At 33.7% G+C, this 27,428-nt stretch overlaps 1 protein-coding gene across 1 annotated transcript; it reads left to right on the top strand.

Annotated features, from left to right (window-relative positions):
- Positions 1 to 5,612: 5,612 nt before the first annotated feature.
- LOC147074578 (odorant receptor 10-like) lies at positions 5,613 to 22,341 on the top strand. The gene is made up of 6 exons (XM_085943907.1): positions 5,613 to 5,705; positions 5,819 to 5,920; positions 8,359 to 8,514; positions 9,685 to 9,744; positions 21,099 to 21,254; positions 22,279 to 22,341. The coding sequence occupies exons 1-6, from the start codon at positions 5,643 to 5,645 to the stop codon at positions 22,339 to 22,341; spliced, it is 600 nt and encodes a 199-aa protein (XP_085800033.1). The 5' UTR covers positions 5,613 to 5,642.
- The last annotated feature ends 5,087 nt before the right edge of the window (positions 22,342 to 27,428 follow it).

The raw sequence follows: 27,428 nt of genomic DNA on the forward strand, positions 1-27,428 counted from the left end.
AAATTTCGTAAATATTGTACACACCCACGGTGGCCGCGCGGCTTAAGCGTTGGACTATCACGTCGTGGGTCCCAGGTTCGAATCCTGGCTCTGGCAAGTACACATATTGTTTTTCAATTTGTGTGTGAGTCAGGGTATGGACCTAATAGGTTGAACAAGTGGCTGACATCCATTTCACGTAAAAACAAAAATCTGTTAATCAAATTCAAATTTATTTATTTTACATATTATAATGAACATAACAAATTATAAATTCAAAGCGTTCATGACTCGACATAAAATAAGTGTTAATAATTAAAAAAAATAAAAATACAGAGAATAAGTAATAAAATAATAAATAAAATAAGAAAATAAATAAAATAAGTAACAAAATAAAAGTAGATGGAAGCACACAGAGTGAACTTTGATAGACCCTATCTTAAAAACTTATAAAACAACGTCCACCTAAATTCACCCTCACGTAAGTGGAATATATCAATATCCGAAGCGATCTCATTAAACATGGTTACTGCTCTCCCAATTGGCATTACTAATGGCAGGTTAGTTCTGCACCGTGGGAGAACAAACAACGGATGCCCTCGATTCCTAAGGTGATTATCAGAGACACACAAGCCAACATCACCAAGAATGGCAGAGTTCACATTTACGCCGTTATAAGTCTGAAAAAATATGTAGTTAAATAAAGATCCCTTCTAAATTTTAAGCTACAGTATGTAAGCATCCCTAAGAGAAAATCAGTCGGATAGAGCCACGGATAATATCCACACAGCCGAAAGTAAAGGAGTCTTAAAAATTTCTTTTGGACTCTCTCCACCAATCTCTACTCTGTGGAGGCCCATATGATCCTATTAGGATCAGACATTGTTTAAAAATATATTAAAAAATATATTTATAAAAATAAAACATACAGATTCCCGAAGGATATATGCGGAACTAATATTCGTCACGAAATATCAAGGATAATAAGGCGGCATGATACACTATGATATTTTCAATTGTGAAGTAAACAGACCTGAAAAAATAAAGATATATTTAAAATATAGAACATTCTAAATTGCTTAACACTTACTCGCTTTTATTACGTAAAATGTATCAGATGAACTCTAGTTTTTTTTTTTTATTATTATTAATAAGTGTCTAAGGGCCAAAATACACTGCGTGGCGCAAGAGGCGTAAAATTCACGTGCCGCTTAGGCTCCCTGAACCGTGCGCGCATCGCACAGTTTCTTACAGTGTGCTCCGCCACTAAGAATTAACAAGTTTAATCGGAGCTTAAAATGGAGCTGGAACCGAACCCTCGAACGCTAAGAACCTATTTATTATTCTCCAACCGGATCCGTTGTCTCATAATATATATATGTACCTAATTTTGTAATATTTTTACCCTATTGTTTTTAATCATTGTTATACATTCCAGCGTTATGATTCACAAAAGTTTTTTTTTCTAATGTGTTTGAATACCTACCTATAAATTGTGGTGTACATATCCTTTGCATGGAAAGAATATCTTGAAAAATATATAAACACATCATTTTTAAATTTGATATAAAAATCCATAATAGACATACCTATAGCTAATTAGGAAGATAATTATAAGAAGGCTTCCTCGGTTCCGATTTTTAATTTGATATAACCGTATCCGATTAAAATATTCCACTGAAATGTAGAATTGAGCCTGTCAAATGGTTCATTTACATTTTAATGGCCATCGTTAATTTTTACCTCTGCCACTCATGGAAGCCTGATACATTTTTCTAAATAAATTATTTCAAAATATGTCAAAATTTCATTACCACGTTATTTGTGCGCTGCTTAATCAAAGATAAGGAAGTAAATCAAAATGATCAGTAATAAAAATTATTGAAAATATCTGTAAAATAGTAAAATACAAAATTTAAATTGATTTTATTTATCCCACTGTTAATCTAAGTCTAGCTTGGCAACACTCAAATGTGTATTAAATATGTATAACATGATTGGTACTACATTGGAAAATATGGACAATCATTTTCTATTCGTTTATTGCCAGTGCATTTAATGAGAAGTATCTTAGGTATCTCGAACAACAGTTCTGTTGACGTAAAAGTCTAATAGATTAGAGCCAACCAAAATAAAAAAGAAAGCTTGCACAAGAAATAATTATAATATTAATTGTAATATTATGAAGATTGAAATTAAGTTGGAGGATGTCGAAGCGAAAGGAAAGAGGTTGACAAATACGATAATTAATGGCGAAGATTCAAATGTTCTTCTCTGTAAAAACTTTACAACTTTGGCAATTTTCGGTCTTTGGCCATTTCAATCAAATATGTTTTTGGAAAATAAACTACTTAGGCAAATCCATTACGCGTTCGGATTAGCGGTTTACTTTTTGTTCTTTGTATTCCTCGTCACTGAATACATCGAACTTGGGTACGTGTGGGGCGATCTGGAAGACATGACAACAAACATGTCTGTCTCATGCTTATACACACTAGGCATCGTGAAAATTTACGCGTTTTTTGGCCACCGCGAAAAAATAAAGTCACTGCTTTCAGGAATATCTCGCATAGAAATGAACATACTAACATTTCAAAGCGAAGACGTTAAAGAGATCTTATTTTCCTACGTGGCCAGAGCGAGAAGGATCTCATATTTTTTCTGGACCTTGACTGCGTGCACAGCCATAGTGTTCTTCATAGTTCCACTGATAGAATACAGATATTCGTCGACGTATCACAGAGTCTTTGAAAATGGTACAGAATACTGGTCCTACAAACGTCCCATGATATTCAGCTCTTGGTTTCCTTTCGACAAGTATGCACATGGTAATTATTTGGTTGCTTACGTATATCAGATGGTCATGGGAACAATTGCGTCTGCTTACCAAGCGATTTGGGATACATTTATTGTTGCAATGATGATTCATTCTATTGGACAACTGAAAATTCTTCAAAAGACCATGCAGGACATGACAAGCGATGATTGCTCATGGAAACCGACAATGTCAAATGGAGATAAATTAAGATCCTGGCATCTGAAAGGCTATGTAGGTACTAATAAACTTCAGTCAGATCTAGCTGAAGATCGTAAAGCTGCCAATGAACTCCGATATAATCGGCTGGTGCACTGTGTCAACCACCATCGTTACATATTAAGGTTTATATTTTAATTCATGTTTAATAGCACCTAAGAATATACAAATGATCAGCATTGGTGTCATAACAACCCGGGGCATCCTAGCTTTCTCTAAGAAATTCATCTATTTTCCCTAATCCTAGGGGTCTAGAACGATTTGATGCCACTGTCTGGGCACGGCCGAGTGGGCCCAGCTAACTGGCCGCCGGGACAACTCGGCGCTGCGACAACTGGGCGCCACATATATGAGCGGAATGCGCGTAACGAATAAACATACGTTATGATTTGATTAGTGATTTTAATATATTTTACGTTTGACATATTTTTATTAGGGATCGAGAATTATTATACCTGACGGTGTTTGTAAAAATATAGGAACTCTTTTCTCGTTGGACATTAAAGCTATGCACAATTATATTAGCATTTACATTAGATATTAATTTATATTAATTTACAACAAATATTAAAATATTTTGAATGAAAATAATATTCGTTTGGCATATTTTCGGTTTAATACAAAACTTATTTATTGTAAACTGTGTAATCAAGTATATAAAAAAAGACTAACCGGACAAAACAGAACAGCCATGGGAAAAATAAAACATTCATTTTTGTCGTATCTATTTATTAATTTAATACTTCTTAAGTTTGTAAACGAAATATATAAAACTATTTAATAATATACATTATAATCACTGCATGTTTGCCATTCGGCGTAAGAACCTCAATTTATCTGTTGATTTTGATAATCATGCAAAACTCGACAGTATTATTAAACTCGTTCTTTTGATGTACCTAGTCATTTAAGCATTTTTAACATATTGACGAGATATAGTTGCCGGCAACACCGAGCTGGGTCCCGTTTAATTGAGGCTTTCCAGCGATTAGGAATGCTGAAATTATATACTTAATTGATTTTTTACGGCGTATTGAAAACCTGTGCTATATAATATATAGAGATACGACAATTTAAATATTAAATGTTATATTTTTTCTAATATGTCGTTAAATTTATCGCTGTTCTGTTTTATCACCGTTCTGTTTCTTCGTGCTCTATTTATTCATGGAACGAAAAAAAGTATCTTTGATATAATATTATTAAATACCGAATAATTATATTATAATTTTAGTGTTTCGGTCATTTTTTACAAATCAAATATATTAGAAATACGCAAAAAACATGGCGGATGAAAATTTTAACAATTAATTTGGTAATTAACATTATCGAATAAACCATAAAATACATTTGGAATGAAAACTAAATAGATAGGTACATATAGTTTTTTTTAAAACCAAAATGATTCGATATTTATAAAATTACACTTATTTTAATTGGTGAATTTCAAGTGAGCAAATGAAACTACATGAATAGGAACATAATACTTTTTTATTTAGAGTATTTTAAAATATCCTCTTCCTTTCTTCATATATATATGCGAAAACCAAATAAATAAATAAACTTATCACTTCTTTCCACTATATTGTAATAGTATAATGTATATTCAGTGTAAAATTGGACGTTATTATTTTTTTTAAAAAAGGTACATGAATGAAACAATACTGTCTCTTTAACACTTTATAATTAACTCCGGCTAATACTTATAGCTTCACCCGCAAATGCCGCAATTTTACAGATACATTCCACATACCCAGACACTCCGCACGTTGAGTTTAGCGATCAACACATTACCTTCAAGTATAACTAACGATACCTATAAATTCACTTACGAGTTATTAAGAACTATCGCATTCACAATTATTATTGTCATAATTATTAGGATCAAAACGCGTCAAACACTGGATATCCCAGATAGTTGCAGCAATTTATGAGTGCCATGGGCCATAGGTCTTGCATGTCATAGAATGCCGAATGGAGTGAGGTCAAAGAGGTCGACAGCCAAATCATCCGCGTCCCGATCCTCAGTCATAAGGTCCTGACGAAGAATAAGAAAAAAAAAATCTATTTACCTAAATATTTTGTTAGCCCCCCTGTGTGCGGGTAAACACATTCTGTGCACAAAAAAACTGCTTTATATTTTAATAATTACAATATGATGGGCAAGATTTATGAGTATAACCAGCGCCATCTTTAGATTAATAAAGCCTGAGCATATCTTTTTGCACAAGCAACGAGTGGTCCACTGTTCAGCTGTCAAAATCAGATCCCAGATTGCTTGAAATAATATTGATTCGCCCTTTCTCGTTTCAAATTGAATTATAAACAATTCTCAAATCAAATATACAAAAATATAAAATAATTTATACTTATTCTATTAGACTAACTAATAACTGAAAAGAATGTCACGTGTCCATAAGTATAAGTGTGCACTTGTACTCTTAAATCACAACAAAATATAATGATTTGCAACAACCCGGTCGGTTTTATCTGTAGAACTTGTACTAATATTTATAATAAATGAGTATTACATTAAGAAAAAAAGTGGAACATAACAATATCTAGATCGATTTTTCCCGATTTTGATTTCAGCTACACTAAAGATGTGAATACCATAATCAGTCCTGTAATGATGCTCTACTTCATGGTGTGTTCATTGATGCTGTGTGCTATCGGATTCCAGGCCTCACTGGTACCTACGTTTGTGTGTTATTTATAATAAAAAATATATTGAGATAAGTAGTAAGTAGTATAATATCAATATTATTCTTGTTAATAGCAACTAATTTTTGTTTCTTATTTTAGTATGGATTCAGCATAAGACTGTGTTTCATGATTGACTATATGATGGCTATGTTAATACAATTGCTGTTATTTTATTGGCACGGGAACGAAGTCATCTATGAAGTATGTTGAACATTTATGTAACTAAGACAACAAAATGTCAAAGCCCCAATTTATTATACTAGGTATACGCAGAAGTAAAAAATATGGTAAAATTAATTTTAAAATGCATCTTGTGACTTCTCGTCTTTTTTTTCATTTCTCAAAAATATTTTTTTCTCTCGAGAATTTGAGATTTATTAATTTCACGAGAAATGTCTTGATTTATTATTTTTACTCAACCGGATTTTTTTCTGACGACCAAATACGTTTGAGAAAAAATTCCGTTCCGGTTCAAAGTCGAGAGTTATTTTTTGTTTTTCTTGTACAAACATAAACGATATGCCCAATACCAATATTACAAACGAGTAAGACGTTTGTGTCGGCTCAAATTCTAGTGGTTTTTCCTCGAATGGAATTTCGAATCATGGTCGGCAGGTTTCTTTTTCCTAGTAACAATTTCTAAAATTCTCAATATCCTCATTGATAATTTCTCGAAATTTTATAAAATTTATTTCTCGATATTTGAGATTCACCCTTTATAAAAGGGGGGACATGCTCGTCGAAGGTCAAAATTGAGTTTTTATTGTATTTTCAAACCATGATCCTGAACACTCCTTAAACTTTGTAGATAATCTATTTATATAATTTTGAAGCCTTATTATCCTTTATAGTTATTTTAAACATTTGATGACTGCATAAAGTATTTTTTTACATAAAATAGTATTCTTTTAAACCTCTCGCTCTAATGTTTTAGAATATAGTCATATTTCGGTACATAACTGTGCAGTGGTGTTAAGATTTTTTACGTTTATTAATTTTTAAACGCATTTATGAAACCATTAGTATAATTTATTACGAGATAATTTTTGTAAAATATTCACGATAAAAAATTATATTGATAATCTCTGTGATCCCAAATTTGACAAGAATTAGGCATTTTATTATTCAAAAAATCGGCAAGATTAACACATTTGAAGATGATTCTAAAGATACTTATTATAAGCTATGTCTTTGTCCATTCAAGTGTGATAAACATTTTATGGATAATGATTTCTTTATAATAATTATTGACCTAAGAATAAGGTAGTGTTTTTTTGAAATACGCCATTTCTTTTGTCATTCCCCAGTAGTTAAGCTGCAACATACGGCCGTAGCCATAAATTGACAAACTATAATTAAAGTAGGGAGTAAAATGATATTAACGCGCGTGTTTGAACATGTACCGTTTTAAAAAAAATAAAAATAAAATCGGTTAGGTACATGTTCAAACACGCGCGTTAACATAATTTTACTCCCTACTTTAATTATAGTTTGTCAATTTATGGCTACGGCCGTATGTTGTAGCGTAACCACTAGGGAATGACAAAAGAAATGGCGTATTTCAAAAAAACACTACCCTATTCTTAGGTCGATAATTATTATAAAGCAATCATTATTCATAAGATGTTTATCACACTTGAATGGTCAAAAACATAGCTTATAATAAGTATCTATAGAATCATCTTCAAATGTGTGAATCTTGCCGATTTTTTGAATAATAAAATGCCTAATTCTTGTCAAATTTGGGATCACAGAGATTATCAATATAATTTTTTATCGTGAATATTTTACAAAAATTATCTCGTAATAAATTATACTAATGGTTTTATAAATGCGATTAAAAATTAATAAACGTAAAAAATCTTAACACCACTGCACAGTTATGTACCGAAATATGACTATATTCTAAAACATTAGAGCGAGAGGTTTAAAAGAATACTATTTTATGTAACAAAAATACTTTATGCAGTCATCAAATGTTTAAAATAACTATAAAAGATAATAAGGCTTCAAAATTATATAAATAGATTATCTACAACGTTTAAGGAGTGTTCAGGATCATGGTTTGAAAATACAATAAAAACTCAATTTTCACCTACGACGAGCACGTGGGCCGTTAAGACTAGATTTCTCTATCAAATCTTGATATCCGTGTTTGGCTGAAATTCCTCCGGGTAAAACATACAAGTTGCCGGACTCCGCAACGTGTTCGTGGTCTGAATTTCACCGCACTCGCAAAGCGAGTTTCAAGTCCGACATATACATCATAAAAGCACACCTAGAATGCCTACATCGGATTCAGTTCAGTTCAAACATCTGTTATATTTACGTGTAAGCCAATCCAGGAAACTCGTCCAACGAATCCTCGATTAGGAGATAGTTTGTCAGACACAATGCTTGTCGTTCACAATGGTAGGTACCCTCCTCTTCAACCTCTGTCTGAAACAGCTTCACTCCTGTCCCGCAAGACCTTTCGAACTCCAATTTTCGGAGTCTCTGAGGCGAACGCTTTCTGTGCTTTTGATATAATCTACCACCAATGGTGACAAAGATTGTAATCGTTTTCTGGATCTCGGAAGCCAATGATTTTAAACAAGGAAATATGTAACTATTAATTAATGCAATTTAATTGATTACAGAGTGACAAACTTCTCCTCGCAACGTACAGTTGTGATTGGTACATGGAAAACCGTCGTTTCAAGAAAAGCCTTTGGATAATGCGCGCAGGTGTAATATTGCCAGTCAAGTATACAGTGGGCCAATTCTACTCGATGTCCCTTCCTACATTCTTGGCTGTAAAGTTTTTTCTGAATATTATTTTTATTTATACACAAAGGAAAGAGGGAAAAGTTATCAGCTTGCTATGAAGAAATTCTGCGTGAAAAAAAGGTTGCATTGTGTCGTCACACGAATTTGTTAGATTTTATAAAGACATCGAAATATTTTTTACGTAGGTACTTAACTAATTAAAAAAAAAGTATACATATTAATATGTACAAAAAACTGCAATTTTATTATATATTCTTTTTAACACTACAACAAACCGTCGGGTCCAATGATAATAGTGTAGTAAATTAGTAGGCGTGAAACAATAACATAAACACGCAGGCTTAGAGAAAAACACATAAATGTAATGGTTACAATATTATGTAAATTGTACCTAAAAATTTTCACCGTAGCACAGTTCGCTGTGAGCTTTCTATCGGAAAGAGATGACTCGGCTCGCAATGGACAGGAACGCACCGGAGCGCCGTTCCGGTTCATAACATTCCCAAAATTATCGCTCCGTCTCGTGGAAATATTAATTTGAGCGAGATATGACATATAATATAAAAAATCTAACACACTTATTTTTTTTTAAATACTTAGGTATACAATTAGATAACAATGATAATATTTTCGTGAAGTTATCGAGCGCTCCGGTTCGTAAAGAAATCCATTTCGAGCGCTGGAGATGACCTTATACTATACGGCCTCCAATTTTACTAGATTCAATATGAACATTAATTCAATTTTCATGGCCGATTTTGGCAAAATTAATGAATTCAAGAATAAAAACCTAACATAACCTAACAAATAATCCAGTATATCGGCTATTTTCAAAATTTATTTTCCTCTGGCTTCCTGTAAACCGACAAGAACCGTGTTTTATTTAGACATCAATTTTATGTCAGTAGGTACGAGTACTATACGACCCAAAGAGTCGGTGAAGTGTGATACGGCGAACTGCATAGGTAAAAATTTACGGACACGAAATGTATTGTGATCTCACCGGGTATTGAACTCGGCTAGTAACAATTTCTCGGTCTCACGAGATATGAGAATTCTCGAAATTTCGGAAAATCTATTTCTGATTATTTCTCGAGACGATATTTCTCGATCACGACTTTTAGTCAATGGATCAGCCGCATTATGTGTGCTTAGAGGCGTCAAAAAACTTAATACTGAATATATTTATTTTTCAGATACTTCGTGCGTCATACAGTTATTTTGCACTATTGCGGCAAGTTCAAGAAGATCAGACCTGAGTCTGATTTTATGTTAATACCCAAATATGTCGTAGGTAATTAAAAAAAACATAACAATGTACCTATTATTATTATTATTATTATAAGTGTGAATGATTTATAAAGATTAATATCATTGTGTTCATTGTGAACTTACATAATAAATTGTAGATAACAATAAAAGAAAGAAAATTATTAGAATATTAATAGTAATTAACTAATCCTGGCCCGCTGATATTAGATTATTTTCATGATCTAGTTGCCTATTTTATTTTCAATTTCAATTTATTTATTTATTTCACATATTGTGGACATTACAAATTATAAGTTTTAGACGTTCACAACATAACATGAAACAATATTATAAAGAAGAAAGAAAAAGAAAAGTAATAAAATGGATAAAAATGAAAATATAAAAAGATAACATAATATAAACATACAAACGCAGTGAAAATACAATTATACATCTATACTAGTTCCAAGAAGTATACCGAGTTTGTTAGGGAGACCCTATTTAAAGAATTTATAAAATAGCGTCTTCCCAAACACACCCTCACGCAAGTGGAATATATCAACACAGGAAGCAATTGGATTGAACATAGTTATCGCCTTCCCAATTGGCATTACCAGTGGCAGGTTGGTTCTGCACCTTGGAAGAATAAATAACTGATGCTCCCTATTTCTAAGATAGTTATCAGGGACACACAGGTTAACACTGCCCAGAACGGCAGTCTCATTTATACCTCGTATAAAAATCGAAAAAAATACGTAGCTAAACAAAAATCACTTCTAAATTGCAGACTGCAGTCTGTAAGCATACCTAAGAGAAAGTCAGTTGAAACGTGAAAGCAGGTTGACAGAAACCAAAATATTTATTTCAATTGAGATAACAAACGTTGATCTTTTTAATTAGTATATACATTAATATGATGACAGGAGTTAAGTTGGATGTTGTGACACGAAAGGAAAAAGGTCGAGAATAACATCAATGCCACACCTGCGCCACGTAGGTCTAAATGGAGATTTTATGGTATTTTCAGACCATAAGACTGGACATTCCGTAAGCGTTGTAGATAATCTATTTGTACCTTATTATCCTTTATATTTATTTTAAACATTTTGATGACTGCATAAAGTATTTTTATAACATAAACTAGTATTCTTTTAAACCTCTCGATCTAATGTTTTAGAATATAGTCATATTTCAGTACATGCATGTGCAGTGGTGTTAAGATTTTTTAGATTTATTAATTTTTAAACGTATTTATAAAACCACTAGTAAATTGTTTACTATTTTTTTTTCGACCATGTCCGATCCTAATAGGATCTTCTGGGCCCCCATAGAGTAGAGGTTTGTATTAACAGATTTTGTTTTTTACGATAAATGGATGTCAGCCACTTGCTCAAGTCCATACGCTGACTCACACACAAATTGAAAAACAATATGTGTACTTGCTAGACCCAGGATTCGAATCTGAGACCCACGGCGTGATAGTCCAACGCTTAAGCCGCGCGACCACCGTGGGTGTACTATTTACATACTTAATAGAAATATTTACGATAAAAAATTATATTTATAATCTCTGTGATCCCAAATTTCACAAGAATTAGGCATTTTTTTTATTATTCAAAAAATGGGCACGATTACCACACTTCAAGATAATTCTAAAAATACCGATTATGAGCTATGTCTTTGACTATTCAAATGTGATTGATAAAACATCTTAAGAATAATGATTGTTTTATAATAATTATTGACCTAAGAATAAGGTAGTATTTTTTTGAAATCGCCATTTCTATTGGCATTTCCCATTGGTTAAGCTACAACATACGGCCGTAGCCATAAATTGATAAACTATAACCGAAGTAGGGTGTAAGTTCATGTTAATGCGCGTGTTTGAACATGCACCGAACCGAAAAAAAACGTTTTTCGTCTTTTGAAGTTAATAAAAAATAATTACAAGATAAAAAGAACTTTTTATACACAACGTTTTTAAATTTTTTGTTGAATCATATAAACTTGACTTGACTAGCTTAAACGATCAAAAAAATTTGTACTTGACAGAAATAATACTGAAATGTCACTTTGACATGTCATATTGATTTCCATGGTAACGCACGTATATATTAATAATTTAGTTGCTAGAACACCACACCCCTAGCAACCAATAATGGTGTCGAAATAACTTTTCATACAAAACAGAATTAAGTGAAAATGAATTCAATTCTACTCAAAGATGGCTAAAAGATAAAAAATGCATTGGCATCGTGTTCTGATTATATTCTAGAAGTTTTAAATGTCTAGCTAGCCGGGAAGTTAGTTAAAAATTGATTGCAAGATTTTTACCGGACAAATAAGAATATGAGCTAAGAAAAACGTTGTAAAAATAATATTAAAGTTAAACAAAAAAGACTCGACTTCCAAATATATTATATTATACGTATCACAGAATTATCTCAGAAAAGGTTGATAACTTTCATTGGCCGAAATTGCCACAATATTACTGAATCAATAAATAAATTAAAATTTTATCATGATTAATAATAAATTATAATGACTCTCCATCAAAGTTTTGTAGGCCTGGCTTAGCAGTTCAGTGTCGTGCATAGAATTTCCAACCACCACAGTAAAAGTACCAAAGAGGAAATATATATTATTTACCATAGATTTGTTTAAATCTCCACAGATCAGTGGTTGGTTTTAGTTTTAATTTTTGTAATAAAATACTTTATACGAGTGTCACTCAATGTCTACGTTTCGTGATGCACATTACTTTATATACGTACCTATAATCGAATTTTCGTGGAGTGATATTTTCTCGCATTCATCCTAAAATTATAAAATCCTGTTTTTTTACACCGGACCACGTTTGACAATACGGTTGTGCATGCGCCCCCCCCCCAAGGGGGGGGGGGGGGGGCTGACATGGCTCTAGCCTGGGGGCCCGGCTTCAGGAAGGGCCCGGTGTGGCGAGTCGACCCGATAAATGAGATTAATACAAATCACAAATTTGCTCTAATAATAAATTTTGGAAAATGCTACTGCAGCGCGTCACACTGCCTTTACCATTAGCCGGGGGCCCGCTTCAGGATGTAGGGGCCATGCGGTTGTTTATTCTATCGGCAAATAGCTCAACAACAAAAACGATTACATTACTTTGTATTATATATTATATTATAATATTATCAAACAAATTTGCATTTTTATATTTTATGTCCTCAATTTTCTTAATTCCAAAACATTTACATACAAATACGTCAGAGGGTGATTTGTAGCCCCCGTTCTGTATACGCCACTTGCAGGCTTTGCTCAATGATTATTGTGTATCTACCAATTAATTATTTACCGGGTTAATTGGAAGCATATTTGAAATTATTGTCAAATAATATTTCCTATTCATCGTCTGCCCATTTTATATCGTAACGAGAAGGCAGTGTGGTTAATACAAAAATATTAACTGTGATAAAAATTAGAAAACGTTAATTATTTTAATAATTATATTACTATGGTGACTAAAATTAATTTGGAGGATGGTGACGCTAAAGCAGAAAGGTTGACAAAAACAATAATTAGTGACGAAGGTGCAAACGTTCTTCTCTGCAAAAACTTGACTTCTTTGGCAATATTCGGTCTTTGGCCGTTCCAATCCAGGAGTTTTTTGCACAACAGAACGCTCAGAAAAACACATTACGTGTTAGGATTAGTGGTCTACTTTTTGTTCTGTATGTTTGTTGTTACCGAATATATTGAACTTGGGTACGTGTGGGGCGATCTGGAAGACATGACCACAAACATGTCGGTCTCTTGCGTGTACACGCTTGGTATCATGAAAATCTATGCGTTTTTCGGTTACCGCAAAGAATTGCGGTCTCTTCTGTCCGGAATATCTCGTATTGAAATTAACATATTAACATCCCAAAATGAAGAAATCAAACAGATCTTATTTTCCTACGTAACCAGAGCGAGAAGGGTTACGTATTTCTTCTGGACCTTGACTGTGTGCACAATGATGGTTTTCTTTACAATACCTCTGATAGAATACAGATTCTCGTTGACGTATCACAGAGTCTTTGGAAACGGTACAGAATTTTGGTCCTACAAACGTCCCATGATATTCAGCTCTTGGTTTCCTTTCGACAAGTTTGCTTACAGTAATTACGTAGTTGCTTATGTATATCAGGTGTTCATAGGAACTGTCGGAGCTTCTTACCAAGCGATTTGGGATACATTTATTGTTGCAATGATGATACATTCGATTGGACAACTACAGATTCTTCAAAAAACCATGCAGGACATGACAAGCGATGATTCCTCAATAAAACTAACATTTTCAACGAAGGACAAATTAAAATCTCTTCATACGAATGGTTACGTGGACACTGATAACATGGTCGCTGAACATTTCATGCATCACAAATCTGTCAATGAAATTCGATACAATCGGCTTGTCCACTGTGTCAACCATCATCGTTACATAATAAGGTTTATATTTTATTTTATTTAATTTCAATTTCCATAATATTGTAGGCCAAAATATAGAAAACTATTATCTAATACTATTATGTATTATCCTAAGAAATTTTAGAAAACGCACTAATTTCTCATTTAAACGACACTTTATTGGTATTTTAACATCTTCACTTCGATCTGTGCGCCACCGAAGTGTCTACATATTGAATTGAACACATTTGAAAAATATCCGATGATTTTACAGAAACGTGACGTTTAAAATTCACATTTTCTTACATACCGTATACGATTCGCCATCTTACTATTCACGTCCAACATAGATAAATAGATATTATTTCAAATTTGATTTTGTTAAATACTTCTTTATGGCGATTCACACACAATTTTTTTTTGAATAATTACCTAAAGATATTTGATGCTACCATTTTCCATAGATTACAATAGTACTAATTATTTATGCTTAATTTGAATTTACTGAAGACAACATTGCAAAAACTGAAACAAATTTATCGTAATTTTAAACAATTTGACATTAGTGAAAGACATCATAATATTATAACAACGGGTCGTATTATAATATTGTAAATCTACATATTATCAATCCACGAAGGGATGAAGGGCTCCGCAATCTGATTCTGCTACTATCGGTTATACGAAATTGTGATATTATACCTATTTTGTATTGTCCTTATCATCATATGTCTCCCTAACCTAATTCTACTCCTTTCTGTCATATGAATTGCTATAATTATCAAAATCGGTGATATTATATATCTATCGTTATATAATTCCATTGTCATAATGAGTCTGAATCAATCCACTGCTGGATGAAGGGCTCTCTAAGTTGTTTGTATTTCTGTCGGTCATATGAATTGTTATATTTATCAAAATTGCTGATATTATATTCACCCATTCATGTCGTCATTATCATCATCAACCAGGAACAATCCACTACTGGATGAAGGTTATCCTAACCGAATTCTACTGTTCTTGTTCATATAAATTGCTATGTTTTTCAACATTTGTGATCTTATATACCTACCCATTTATATCGTCATTATCGTCATCAACCTGTATCAATCCACTGCTGGATGAAGGCCTCTTTAAGCTGATTCCACTCCTTTGGATCTTATAAATTACTATTCTTATAATAATTGGTCTATTCCTCTCAGATATAATATGTATTGCTTCCAACATTTGTTTCGATATGAATGTCCCGCACCGGGAAACTATATTGTTTAAGGTTAAATTTTAATTCAAAATTTGATTTTTTAAATATTATTCTACGCCTGCAAGCATTTTTTTATAGACAATGAAACAAAATAATGTTTAAAATATTTTTTTACACAGCCAACCTTCTTTTATTATCTAAATGGGACCCGTAGGAAAATAATATTCACTTTATATTGGATCGCTATTTATGATAATCACATATACAGCTTTATACGAATACGGATAATTGAAATGTATAATTATTTATCATATTTAAATGCACATGATTTAACGAAACATTTATATACCTACACATATATTGTATTAAAATGTCAGTGGTAGCAATCGGCGATCGCCAGCTGTTCTGCTAGGCCTAACAGTCTGAGGTGGTGTCCAGACGATATTCTGAAGGCCAGACTCCAGAATAGACTACACATATGACCAAAATTTATATTGGAAGTTACGTCTAGCAAATCGTAAAACTGGCAAATCATCGAAATGTCAAACTGTCTGAGGTAAATGAAAATCCACCCCGAAGGGATAACTATGGCGCCGTCTATGTATATTTCACAATTAACACCATATCATTAGGACGCCAAGCTGCCTGCAATACCTAGTAAAACAGACTGGCGACCGCCAGCTGACTCTGCCAGTAATGATAAATTCTAAATCATCATCACTTCATACATCAGCCATCACTAGTATCTTCCAGCTGTCTCTACCAAGCACTCTAGCATGTGTGTGGGTCAGGGTATGGACCTAATAGGTTGAGCAAGTGGCTGACATCCATTTCTCGTAAAAACAAAATCTGTTAATACAAACCTCTACTCTGTGGAGGCCCATATGATCCCATTAGAATCGGACATGGTCGAAGAAGAAGTATTTCGTTGATAATATAAGATTAACCAAACTAGATTAGACCAAAATCCATTCCGCGATTGATGCATTGGACATACCTGCTGTATACGATTGAATAATTATCAATCCTTGAGAGAGTTGTTTGATTTTATGACACATTCAAGAAATTTTTACTTGTTTTTTTCTGAATTCGATTTACAATACCTGTTATTCAAAACCTTTTGAGTAATTTCCGTGCATGTTGTTACTAGGGTATCAATATTACCGAATGAATTCAATTAAGGATACAAGTGTATGAAGGAGTTATGTTATAAATTTGAAAAACATTTTTTTTGCGTGGATGAAGGTGTCATGTACCCATCTTCCATTTATTGACGTATCAGACATCCTTAAATTTTAATGGTCTGTTATTGCGGCAATAGATGAAGGGGCTAAGTTATTTTATTTTCTTTATTTGAAAAGGGATGAAGTGACACTCGCTATTAAGGTTATTGAAGTTTTTAACAAATCAACCCTTAGTTAGTAAAATTGTGTGATCCTTAATTTCCATTAAAGCACAATATCAGTAGTTAAATAATTATTGTCCCCAACTAAATGAAAAATCGGTGCGTGTACTTATGTAGGCGTTACAAAACAAAAATAATAAAATTAACTGAAACAGGCACGTTAATTATTTGACCGTAAATACCATATTGACCATTCCCATGTCTCAGTCTTCTGATCTGCATGAAAGGAATACGTGGTGATATAAGTCTTTCCGAAATTAAAGTCAACGTTGGGAGATCATAAGGTATTTCTGGAAAGCATTGTCGTTGCATAGTTTAATATTTGCTTTAGATATATTAGGTATAATCTTTTGTTTAAAATTTCTTCATGTCCAGAAAATGGAAGTTTTAAATTGTCTTTGAACCGCAACCTATCACATACCTACGGAACACGCATGTCCAAATGAATTATTAGAATTTTTTTTAAATTCATCATTGCCCTTCTGAATCGATTATAACCGCTGTATGGCAAATATGAGTTTTGGTCCATAGCAACTTGAGCTGTCTTTTAGCTGCATTTTCGGATTTCTTTCGCTATCGATATTGCCGTCAGTTTTCCGCGTTAGTCTTCGGCATCGTAAAAACTAGAATAAAGTAGGGCCCGCTGGTTTACTTATTTACACTTTAACTTATATCACTAAATAAATTATATAATTATTTCTCGTTGTTTTTATTTTATTTTGGCCAACAATAATAAATTCGTTACCTAGACAACGGAACAATTCGACTATCAAACTTACGTTTGTATGCAGCTGACAGTTTGCATATGCGCGTTGGGTGTATGTGTGGTCGCCCTTTAATGTATAGGTGTGCGCGCAGCTCTCAATTTCACTCTCCACCAAACGTCCCAAACTTAAAAAATCCGTGCGTGTACATAAGTGCTTGCATTATAAGTTATACTTCTTTGGCATAAATTTTAATTTATATATTATGAAGGTTTTAATTATCTTGTTAAATCAAACACTCGAGATAACGGGCCACTTATTGGAGTGCCACTGGTTTAAAATTTTCTTGTTGCTTCATTCCGTATTTATTAATATTATTTACTATTAAGTCCTATTTTAATTAACGTGTTAAATTACACACTCAGAAAAAGGGCCGCTTATTGGAGCGCCGCTGGCTTAAAATTATTGTATTGCTTCATTCCATAATTATTAATATTATTGAATATTACTATTTTAATTATCTTATTAACTTACAGACTCAGAAAAGGGGCCGCTTATTGAAGCGCCGCTGGTTTAAAATTATTTTATTGCTTCATTCCGCAGTTATTAATATTATTTAATATTACCATTTTAATTATCTTGGTAAATTACACACTCAAGAAAAAGGGCCGCTTTTTGGAGCGCCACTGGTTTATTGCTATACACCTTAACTTATATTACTAAATTATAGAATTATTTTTCGTCGTTTTTATTTTTAAAGTAACAACTTTACTATCACTCTGACGTTTAGTCCTTTGTTGTGGTGTCGCACTTTCGTAACGGTGTTCCGTAACTCTCAATTTTACCCTCTACCAAACGCGCCAAAATAAGTATAACTTAAAAAACTTTCACCTTAATTTACACAAAACTTTAATTTTGTAACTTGTCTTTTCTTTGATTTTTTTCCAGCTACACTAAAGATTTGAATACCATAATCAGTCCAGTAATGATACTCTACTTCATGGTATGCTCACTGATGCTCTGTGTTGTCGGATTCCAGGCGTCTCTGGTACATACTTCTGTATTTAATTATAATTAATTAAGTTGGTTTTTAGTTTATAACATCAATATTGTTTTTGATAATACAAATTAATATTTTCTTTACATTTTTAGTATGGATTCAGCCTAAGACTATGTTTCATGATTGAATATATAATAGCAATAATGATTCAATTGCTTTTGTTTTATTGGCACGGGAACGAAGTAATCTATGAAGTATGTTTATCATTCATATTTTTAAGACTGACCATCAAATTGTGAAAATACCAACTTAGGTAATATTTAACAAATGGTATAAATTTATCAATATTGATTTACCTACGAAGAACTTTCAGATCTTCAAGTTTTATGGTAAGCGAAAACAATCTGTACAGTGTACACAATCAAATGGGATAATCCGCAACCAACAGTTTTGATATTTTATGGATCTTTATCATCAGATCTTGGAATACAATAATTAATTATTATGAACAGCAATCAGGATCGGCCTGTGACTATTTGACATCCCGGGAAAACGTACGTAATATGTCAACGTCCATTTTCAATGAGAGGTAAGGGGATGTTTCCAGGGTTCTAAATAGACTGCAATCCACCGGAGCGCCGTTCCGGTTCATGAAATCCCCAAAACTATCGCTCCGTCTCGTGGAAAAAATAATTTGACCATCTGAGCTAGCTAAGTCATACCTATAATAAAAAAATTAACACACTTGTTTTTATTAAATATAGATCAAATTAGATAGCTAATAACACAGTATTTAAAAATATGAATAAAATTATCTAGGTATCTACCCAGATACGTATAGGGCAGGGGTGGCGAACCTTTTTATGTACGCATGCCAAAATTTCCCAAATATTATTTTTCGACTTTGTGGGACGACTGTGGGAAAAAATGGAAAAAAATATTTTTAAGAATTCTGTTATGAAAGTTGGTAAATTACAATTGAGTTCTTAAGATTCTATCTTTCGCCGTGTTTCCAGCCTTTTTATATCTTTTATTCTTTGAATAATTTTTTCCATGTTCAAAGAGATCGTGGAAGCATTTTAACCACGCTTCCTTAATATATTATTCCATTTTTAGCGATAATGTTTGAGGCAAAATAGCAATCAGCTGTTTGTATTTGAATGAATGTCGATAAATTTCATCAGGTTTGTTGATTGAATATTTTCATTTTTAATTGCCTGATTGGTCTCAAGTATTGTTAATCGATCATAATCAGAGGTTCATGAGACGGTTTCTCCCGCCGCCTGATGAAGTCAGTGCGATAATATTATGTGTGACGCATAAAGCGTATGTATGTAATGCTACATTTGTATATTTTTTGTAATGAAAATATTTCTAATTGGAGAAACATCAAAGTTTTTAATGGGCGGCAAAAGTCTGGGAAAATTGTTTTTCAATGGTCTTATTAAAAATATATTTTATTCAGTTATATAAACTGAATCTTATGATGATTGATGGGATATATAAAGTACCTATTTACCTTGCTTATTGCCAAATGGTGGCACTTACCACCAACCGGCAAATCGAAGAGTTAAAGCGAAATATACAAACATGTCCTATATTCTTATTTAGGCACTTAAATCTCCGATATATAACTAATTAATAACAGTCGTATACTAAAATACCGAAAACATTGTCATAACAAAATAAATTAAACTTTTCTGCAAACATATAATGATTTATTCTTTTATTTTTCTATTCTTTATTATAATATATACTATATACGGGTTGGACCCACTCCTTTCGCCATTCTTAGACCCATGGCACTCATAAATTGGTGCAACTATCCGGGGCATCCATTTTTTGGTTTAATATTTCGATGAGGCATGTTTGAAAGACAAGACAGCGCGGATGACACAAACTAACACTAACGGTCCTAATAAATATTACAAACCACTGGTGGATGCAACAACTCGCAATAACTTATAAGTGAACGTTTAGCGCAATACTCAAAGGGTGGAGTGCCTGGGTAGGGGAATGTCCCTCTAAGAGTACGGTATTCCGTATTTGAAACTCTAAACCCTTAGAGATCAATAAAAAAACATTACGGATATTTTTCAAAATGGACCCCCCCCCACACCAATTTTCTGTGTGCGCGCCTGGATATATAATCAATACATTTTGGAACATGATAATATAGCGTTCCGGTTCGTGATATTTTCTATTTCGAGCACTGTTTAATAATAATTCAATTTTCACATCGGTTAAAATAAGCAAACTATCAGTTTAATAAGTAAATAAATATATTGCTAAATGTTTTTCATTACTGCACAGATCCGCTGATGTAGACAAGAACACGCGTACCAAACAGTATGTAGGTAGGTATATACTATATTAACTGCGATTTATTTGATTGGTAAATCATCTGAATTTTTAACAATACCTAATAGAAAACCTGTCTAGTTCCAGTTGAATTTATTTGTATCCCAAAAATTCCAAAAAATACTTACCTATGTATTAAAAAATTTAGCGCCCCCTAAATCTCGGCGCCATAGGAAGTTGCTTGGGTCACCCTACCCGCGGGCTGACTCTGGTTGTAATAAATAAGCAGCTGTCTATTAATACAACGCAATTTATTACAGAGCGACCAACTTCTACTAGCATCGTACAGTTGTGAATGGTACAATGAAAACAATCGTTTCAAGAAAAGTCTTTGGATATTGCGTGAAGGAGCGAAGTTGCCGGTCAAGTATACAGTGGGCCAATTCTATTCGATGTCACTCCCAACATTCATTGCTGTAAAACATTACTTAATAATAATATAATAATTTATTTATATACAACATCGAATTAGTACGTAGAGTCGTAGATTGACAATGTTACCAAAAAGTAAATTTAAATTAAGTTACAATTTTGTTGGCTGCTATTGCGGCTGATCTGCTGACAAATGAACCAGATGATTTAGAGATTTTTCGTTTGCCGGTGGATCACGTCAAGTTGGCCCGACGGCCAACGTTCATTGACAAGATACCCAACCCGCCTAATTTCATCCGTTAATTACTATAGTGAGCTAATATAATTAGGTTGCCATTCGACACGAATGTATTTCTAACAGTAGATACTATATTAATTTGTTGTTTTTTATTTTAATTTTAAATATTCATTTCAGGATTAATTCAAAAAATTCTCGATATAATGTTATATGAATGTTTATATTGTAACATCTGTTATTTGATTTAAATATTTCAGAATTATCAGGGGACATTTTACATAACGTTCAACTGTAAAAAAATAGAATTTACTCGTTTTTTTATTTTACTTGTTGGTTGATAGTCCGTTGTTGAGAAGAAGAACGTGGGTTAAACCGGCGACCTTTAATTCTCGGTGTTTTCAATGGATTAGCCGCATTGTGTGTTCCTAAAGTTCAAATTACACCGCCCGACTCTGAAGCCGATCGTTCGCCGCGATTGCCCTTCCGACTGTCTAGGATGATTAAAACCGATCGTGAAATATCATTCTGGAAGTCGTGGCTTAAGTGGAATAAATCATATTTTTAGCACATAACTCCATCGACGATCGTTATAGTTAGATAGACGATTACCGGAGAAGACACGATAATCGTCGACAAAATTTTCACGAATCTTGTTCATTGAATTGAGTTGTGAGCGAAAAATAGGAATTGAATACAACTCCAGTGAACGATCCAAAGTGACATTTCATGATCGGCGTGAGAATTTGCCAGTGTAATTTGACCTTTTGATTGGAGCTGTTGACGCCCTAGCAAGATTAGAATAGATTTTTAAAACTACAATTATTTTTCAGATACTTCGAGCATCATACAGCTATTTTGCATTATTGCGAAAAATACAAGAAGGTCAGGAATGAATCTGATTTTTTAGTTTAATGAATTTATTATGATAGTAAACAATGAATACCTACATATTCATAGTTAAAATAAATAATACAATTTATTATTATGATCCTTGTGATATTTAAAAAAAATGATATGTAGTATTATATTGTACATGAATAAAAGCTAGTAAACTACTATTGCTTACCGAGTATTATTTTATTATCCTGGTTTTGCAATTTTTAATTTATACTAAATTATCAACTACGACTATTACTACTACCAACGGACTGGTGCCATTTTACTTAAATATCCAACAGAGTCCGATAGTCCGATATGCATATAGGCAAGTATTTCTTTTTGTGCATTTTTATGAGTAATTTGTAACCATATCAAATTATAGTCAGCAACCTAATTATTATCGGAAACTCATATTTTCTTTATAATATGACTGTTTTTGACTGTGTGCAAAACCTTATCATCAATTTGTAATGATTTAAAATGTAAAGCTTCAAATACCTAATGAGACTTAATGAATTTAATTTCCACCAAAAATGAGTTCATTAAAAATGTATTAATTGCTTTTTAAATGACCTAGTGCATCTCAATTGGCGCCCATCAGGTAGGGCTCGTCAGGTTATAGTAAACCTCACCAAAGCTACACCTATAATTCACTCAAAACTCAAGGAAAATTGTAAGTACAAAGAAATTTAAGAAAAATCATTAAATTAAACTCACCAAGTGAGAAGAGGAGGCTTATTAATACTGTAATTAAAAATATAGATACTTGACAAATTTTCCTATTTACTTCTTCTAGAAAAAACTTTTTGTTATAAACTCAAAGACGTGCTGTCAGTTCTTAGCTGATACATGCAGGTATGTATGATATGTGAAGGCCTTGGTCGCGGTGGAGGAAACCATGGCCTAAATGGCCAACATCGGTGCCAGATATGCGAAGACGAACACAAGGACTGCCCTGATTGTTGTGGACCACGTGAAGAAGAACAGCGACGGTGAGCATTCCTGTGGCACCAGTGGCACATCAGTAATCCCACGACGGTTGCTGGCCCACCGCAAGGAAGTAAGCTGAAGTGAAACTTGATTATAAAGTCCTTTAACAAGGAAGTGGTATGTAGAGACATCCTTCTGGTACCTATATAAGGTAGATAGTGTAAATTTAATCGTAAATGTAATATACACTTTTCAAGTGAAACAAAAAGTTAATAATAAATGTATAATTGAAAACACTACACAAGTGAAATAAAATATAAATAATACTAATTTGGTCGAATCTGGCCGATAAAGTATTCACTATGTTAAATTTAAGTTGAATAATAAACGTGTAAGCTCACGTATTATATATAAAAATGTTCCTGGTATAAAGTGGGAAATTTTAAATTGGTCGACCCTAAAGATCACGTGGAAAAATTAAAGAGAAAAGTTTTAACCGAATACGTCATAATAAAAGAGGCAAATTCCAGCGCGCACAATCTGCGACCATGCTAAAGCCTTTTAATAAAGGCACGGTTCACAATGTTGAGAACCAAAGCTTGGAAATACCCAAATTAGATATAAGTAGAAATAAGGAATCTGGCGACGTAAATTAGTTTTAAAAAATAAAAATTGTAACGGATCGAGCCCGAAAGTCTGTCAGGGTGAGTATCGTAAGACAACTACCAGCCCTTATAATGATCGAAAGTGTGAAGCCGCCTATGTTGAGCTCCAAAATTCAAAAACCGTAAGTAACCATGGCCTCGCCATAGCTAGTGGAGGACATCAAGTAGACAATAACATTACTAAATTTAGCGCTCATGATAACAAACATACTAAACTAACGAAATTGGTAAAATGCATCAGTTGCCTGATGCTGAGTACCTCCGCTACACGGAAATACATTGGAATATGTCTGAGAGCGATTGAAGACACATATCTACATTCCAATGTACTTCCATGTAGCGGAGTACTCAACATCAGGCTACTGATTCAGGCGGGTATTTGGAGGTTGGTGGTGTTTCGTATGTTATGTTTGTAAACTAAAGAGATTGTGCACTGTAAGCTCTAAATGTTTTTTTGTTGACCCCCAGCAATAAGACTTAGCAAAATCTTGTCAAAAAGTTAATATAAATTAATAAATTAAGAAATACATAGATAATATTAATAATAAAATACAAAACGTTGCATCGGCCAGGAATCGAACCCGGGCCGCCCACGTGGCAGGCGAGCATTCTATCACTAACGACCGATGCATATCGGCGATTGTTATATTTTAGAAAATGTTATTTTGCGTAATACATTTTGTATTCACTTATTAACGTATATTAAATATTAATATTAAGGTTAAAAATATAAATTAATAATTTAAGAAATACATATTAATAAAATAAAATATAAATGTTCCCAACTGGTCACCCATCCAAGTACTATCCGCGCCCAATGTTGCTTAACTTCGGTGATCGGACGAGAACCTTAGACACCGCTGGGCTAGCGTGCTCGTCGCGATGATGTGAAAATTTTTGATAAATAGTAATGGTAACATTTTTGTGTTACACTTTAATTTGTGCACACAATTTTTATATCGCGGCAAGCGGCAAGCAAACATATTTAAAAAAATGCGCAAATTCTAGCATACTGTCTACTAATACTAGTTTCGACACTGACAAATTAGAAAAAAAACTGTTGGCATGAATAATATAACAATCAACGGTATCAATTATGTGAACGGCGCTCGTGACCGTGTCACAAATCTGCAGTGAGCTATTTTGGTAACACCTTCAAACGCAGGCGGTACGGGTAGGGTGAGATCCCATAGACTCCGATTTATATAAGCTGGCGTTCACATTATCGTTGACGATGGAGTTGGTGGGGGGTGACGTAATGCAGTATTAAGATGCTGAAGCGGGGGAATATAGGAATTTAGTTCTACTAGTTCATAAAAGAACCGTGATGACGTGTACGCCAGCTTATAGAAATCGGACTCTAGCTGCGCGGCGCGATTGGGGCCTGTGAGTCATATGGACTCGGTCATACGAAGCGCTTCAGGCGTTCAAACGCCCAGTACTTGCATTGCGAAAATTATAAAACATCGCGCAATGAAATTGAAATTTGAATTAGGAAAATTTAAGTGTTCCGAATGCGATGAAATTAATAAAGCGCATCTAATACACCCACGGTGGCCGCGCGGCATAAACGTTGGACTATCACGCTGTGGGTCTCAGGTTCGAATCCTGGGTCTGGCAAGTACACATATTGTTTTTCAGTTTGTGTGTGAGTCAGGGTATGGACCTAATAGGTTGAGCAAGTGGCTGACATCCATTTCTCGTAAAAAAAACAAAATCTGTTAATACAAACCTCTACTCTGTGGAGGCCCATATGATCCTATTAGGATCGGACATGGTCAAAAAAAAAAAAAAAATTAACCTAATAACCAACCTGTTAGACAAACCCAGCTAGACAAATAAGATCGACTTGATTGCAGGTCTTAATTTTTTTTTAAATATATAAATGTTAGTTATATGATGCCATTACTATGTTTCTCTCTTGCAGCACAGAGTGGGTGACCACGCCGGGAAATCAGATCTGCTTCTTTGTCCATGGACCGTGAAAGAGGCGAGAACATATAAAGTCCTCCCTCTTGAAACCGCTCATCGACAAGAAGGACTCTGATAAGACCATACAAGTCCTCACCGCTCTATTGAATAAAATACTTATCAAATCAATTACATTGTATAATATAACTTTGAAAACCCGACTCTGGGCAAATATTAATGAAAATATAAAATTTTAATGTGCGTATAGTGCGTACCATTACTTTTGCTGAATTTATTTAAATACACTGTTCTGTATAACTGTTGTGTACTCTTACTCTCGAAGGGGGGGGGGGGGGGGCATTTAACACAACCTCATAACGTTCACCCTCAGCCAACGTCCGAGATGTAGCATTTGGCGACGCAACCGTGCGATTTGACCTCATAGTCAGCCCTTCTACTGAACAGAGTATGTTGACCCCCTGACGAAACCCAAAATAAATATGAAAGTCCCATAGTTCGCACTGACAGATCTACCGGCCTCTCAGTGTGAACTACGGATGAAATAAACTAAAAAGGCCAAAAATAATTCAAGATTAGTAATAAGAATAATTGTTTATATAAGTACTTTTGTTATTATTATTATGTAAATGTATATTTGTATTTGTTTAGAACAGTAAGTTTGATGAGCCACATGTTAATAGTTTAATTAAAAATCATCGATAATAGGATTTTTCGAACATGCGAAGAAGACATGGATGACACACAATTTGGCTTCAGAAGTGGTTTAAGCACTCGCGAAGCACTTTTCAGCTTGAATGTTCTAGTGCAAAGATGCCTAGATATTAATGTTGATGTTTATGTGTTTCATCGATTACGAGAAAGCATTCGATACTGTTAGGCATCCTAAACTTCTCGAACTCTTACAGGAGAAAGGCATCGATGCAAGAGACATTCAACTGATAACTTACTTATATTGGAATCAAACAGCGAATATTAAGATTGAAAACGAAATCAGTGGAGAGGTAAAAATTCGTTACGGTGTAAGACAGGGGTGTATATTGTCACCTCTGCTATTTAAAATGTACTCGGAAGCTATTTTCAAGGAAGCCTTACAAGGTGAATCAGTGGGTATTATGGTTAATGGCAAACATATTAACAATATACGATATGCCGATGATACTGTGCTTTTTTTTTCCTAGATGCCTTTATGCATACCTCGCATTTACTATCGAGGTTTCTTAAGGACTTTGGCACGCAAACTACTCTACTTGATGCTAGTCAAATGAAAATTGTGCCGGCTGAGAGAATATGCCTTATTGAAAACTGTTCTTCTACCCGCATCGGGTATTGCTAATTTGAATTCGGCCAGGGCCTATGAAACCGCCTTGCAAAAACCCTGGAAAATTCTTAGTAGCGCAAGGCGGAGGTGATTCTGATGAATATTTTGTCGTATTCATTGGGAACTGAGGACTGCGATTTGTAGTCGAGTTTTTTCCCGTGGTGAAGGAAATGTTGCATATGACTGATATTCTGAGCATATACTTATCCTATCTTATATGATTGCAGTCACTGGATCTGAAAGGTATGAATCATCT

The sequence above is a fragment of the Rhyacophila brunnea genome, unplaced genomic scaffold (assembly GCF_057557595.1).
Source record: "Rhyacophila brunnea isolate RB1 unplaced genomic scaffold, BYU_Rbru_1.0 scaffold_16, whole genome shotgun sequence".
Lineage (NCBI taxonomy): Eukaryota > Metazoa > Arthropoda > Insecta > Trichoptera > Rhyacophilidae > Rhyacophila > Rhyacophila brunnea.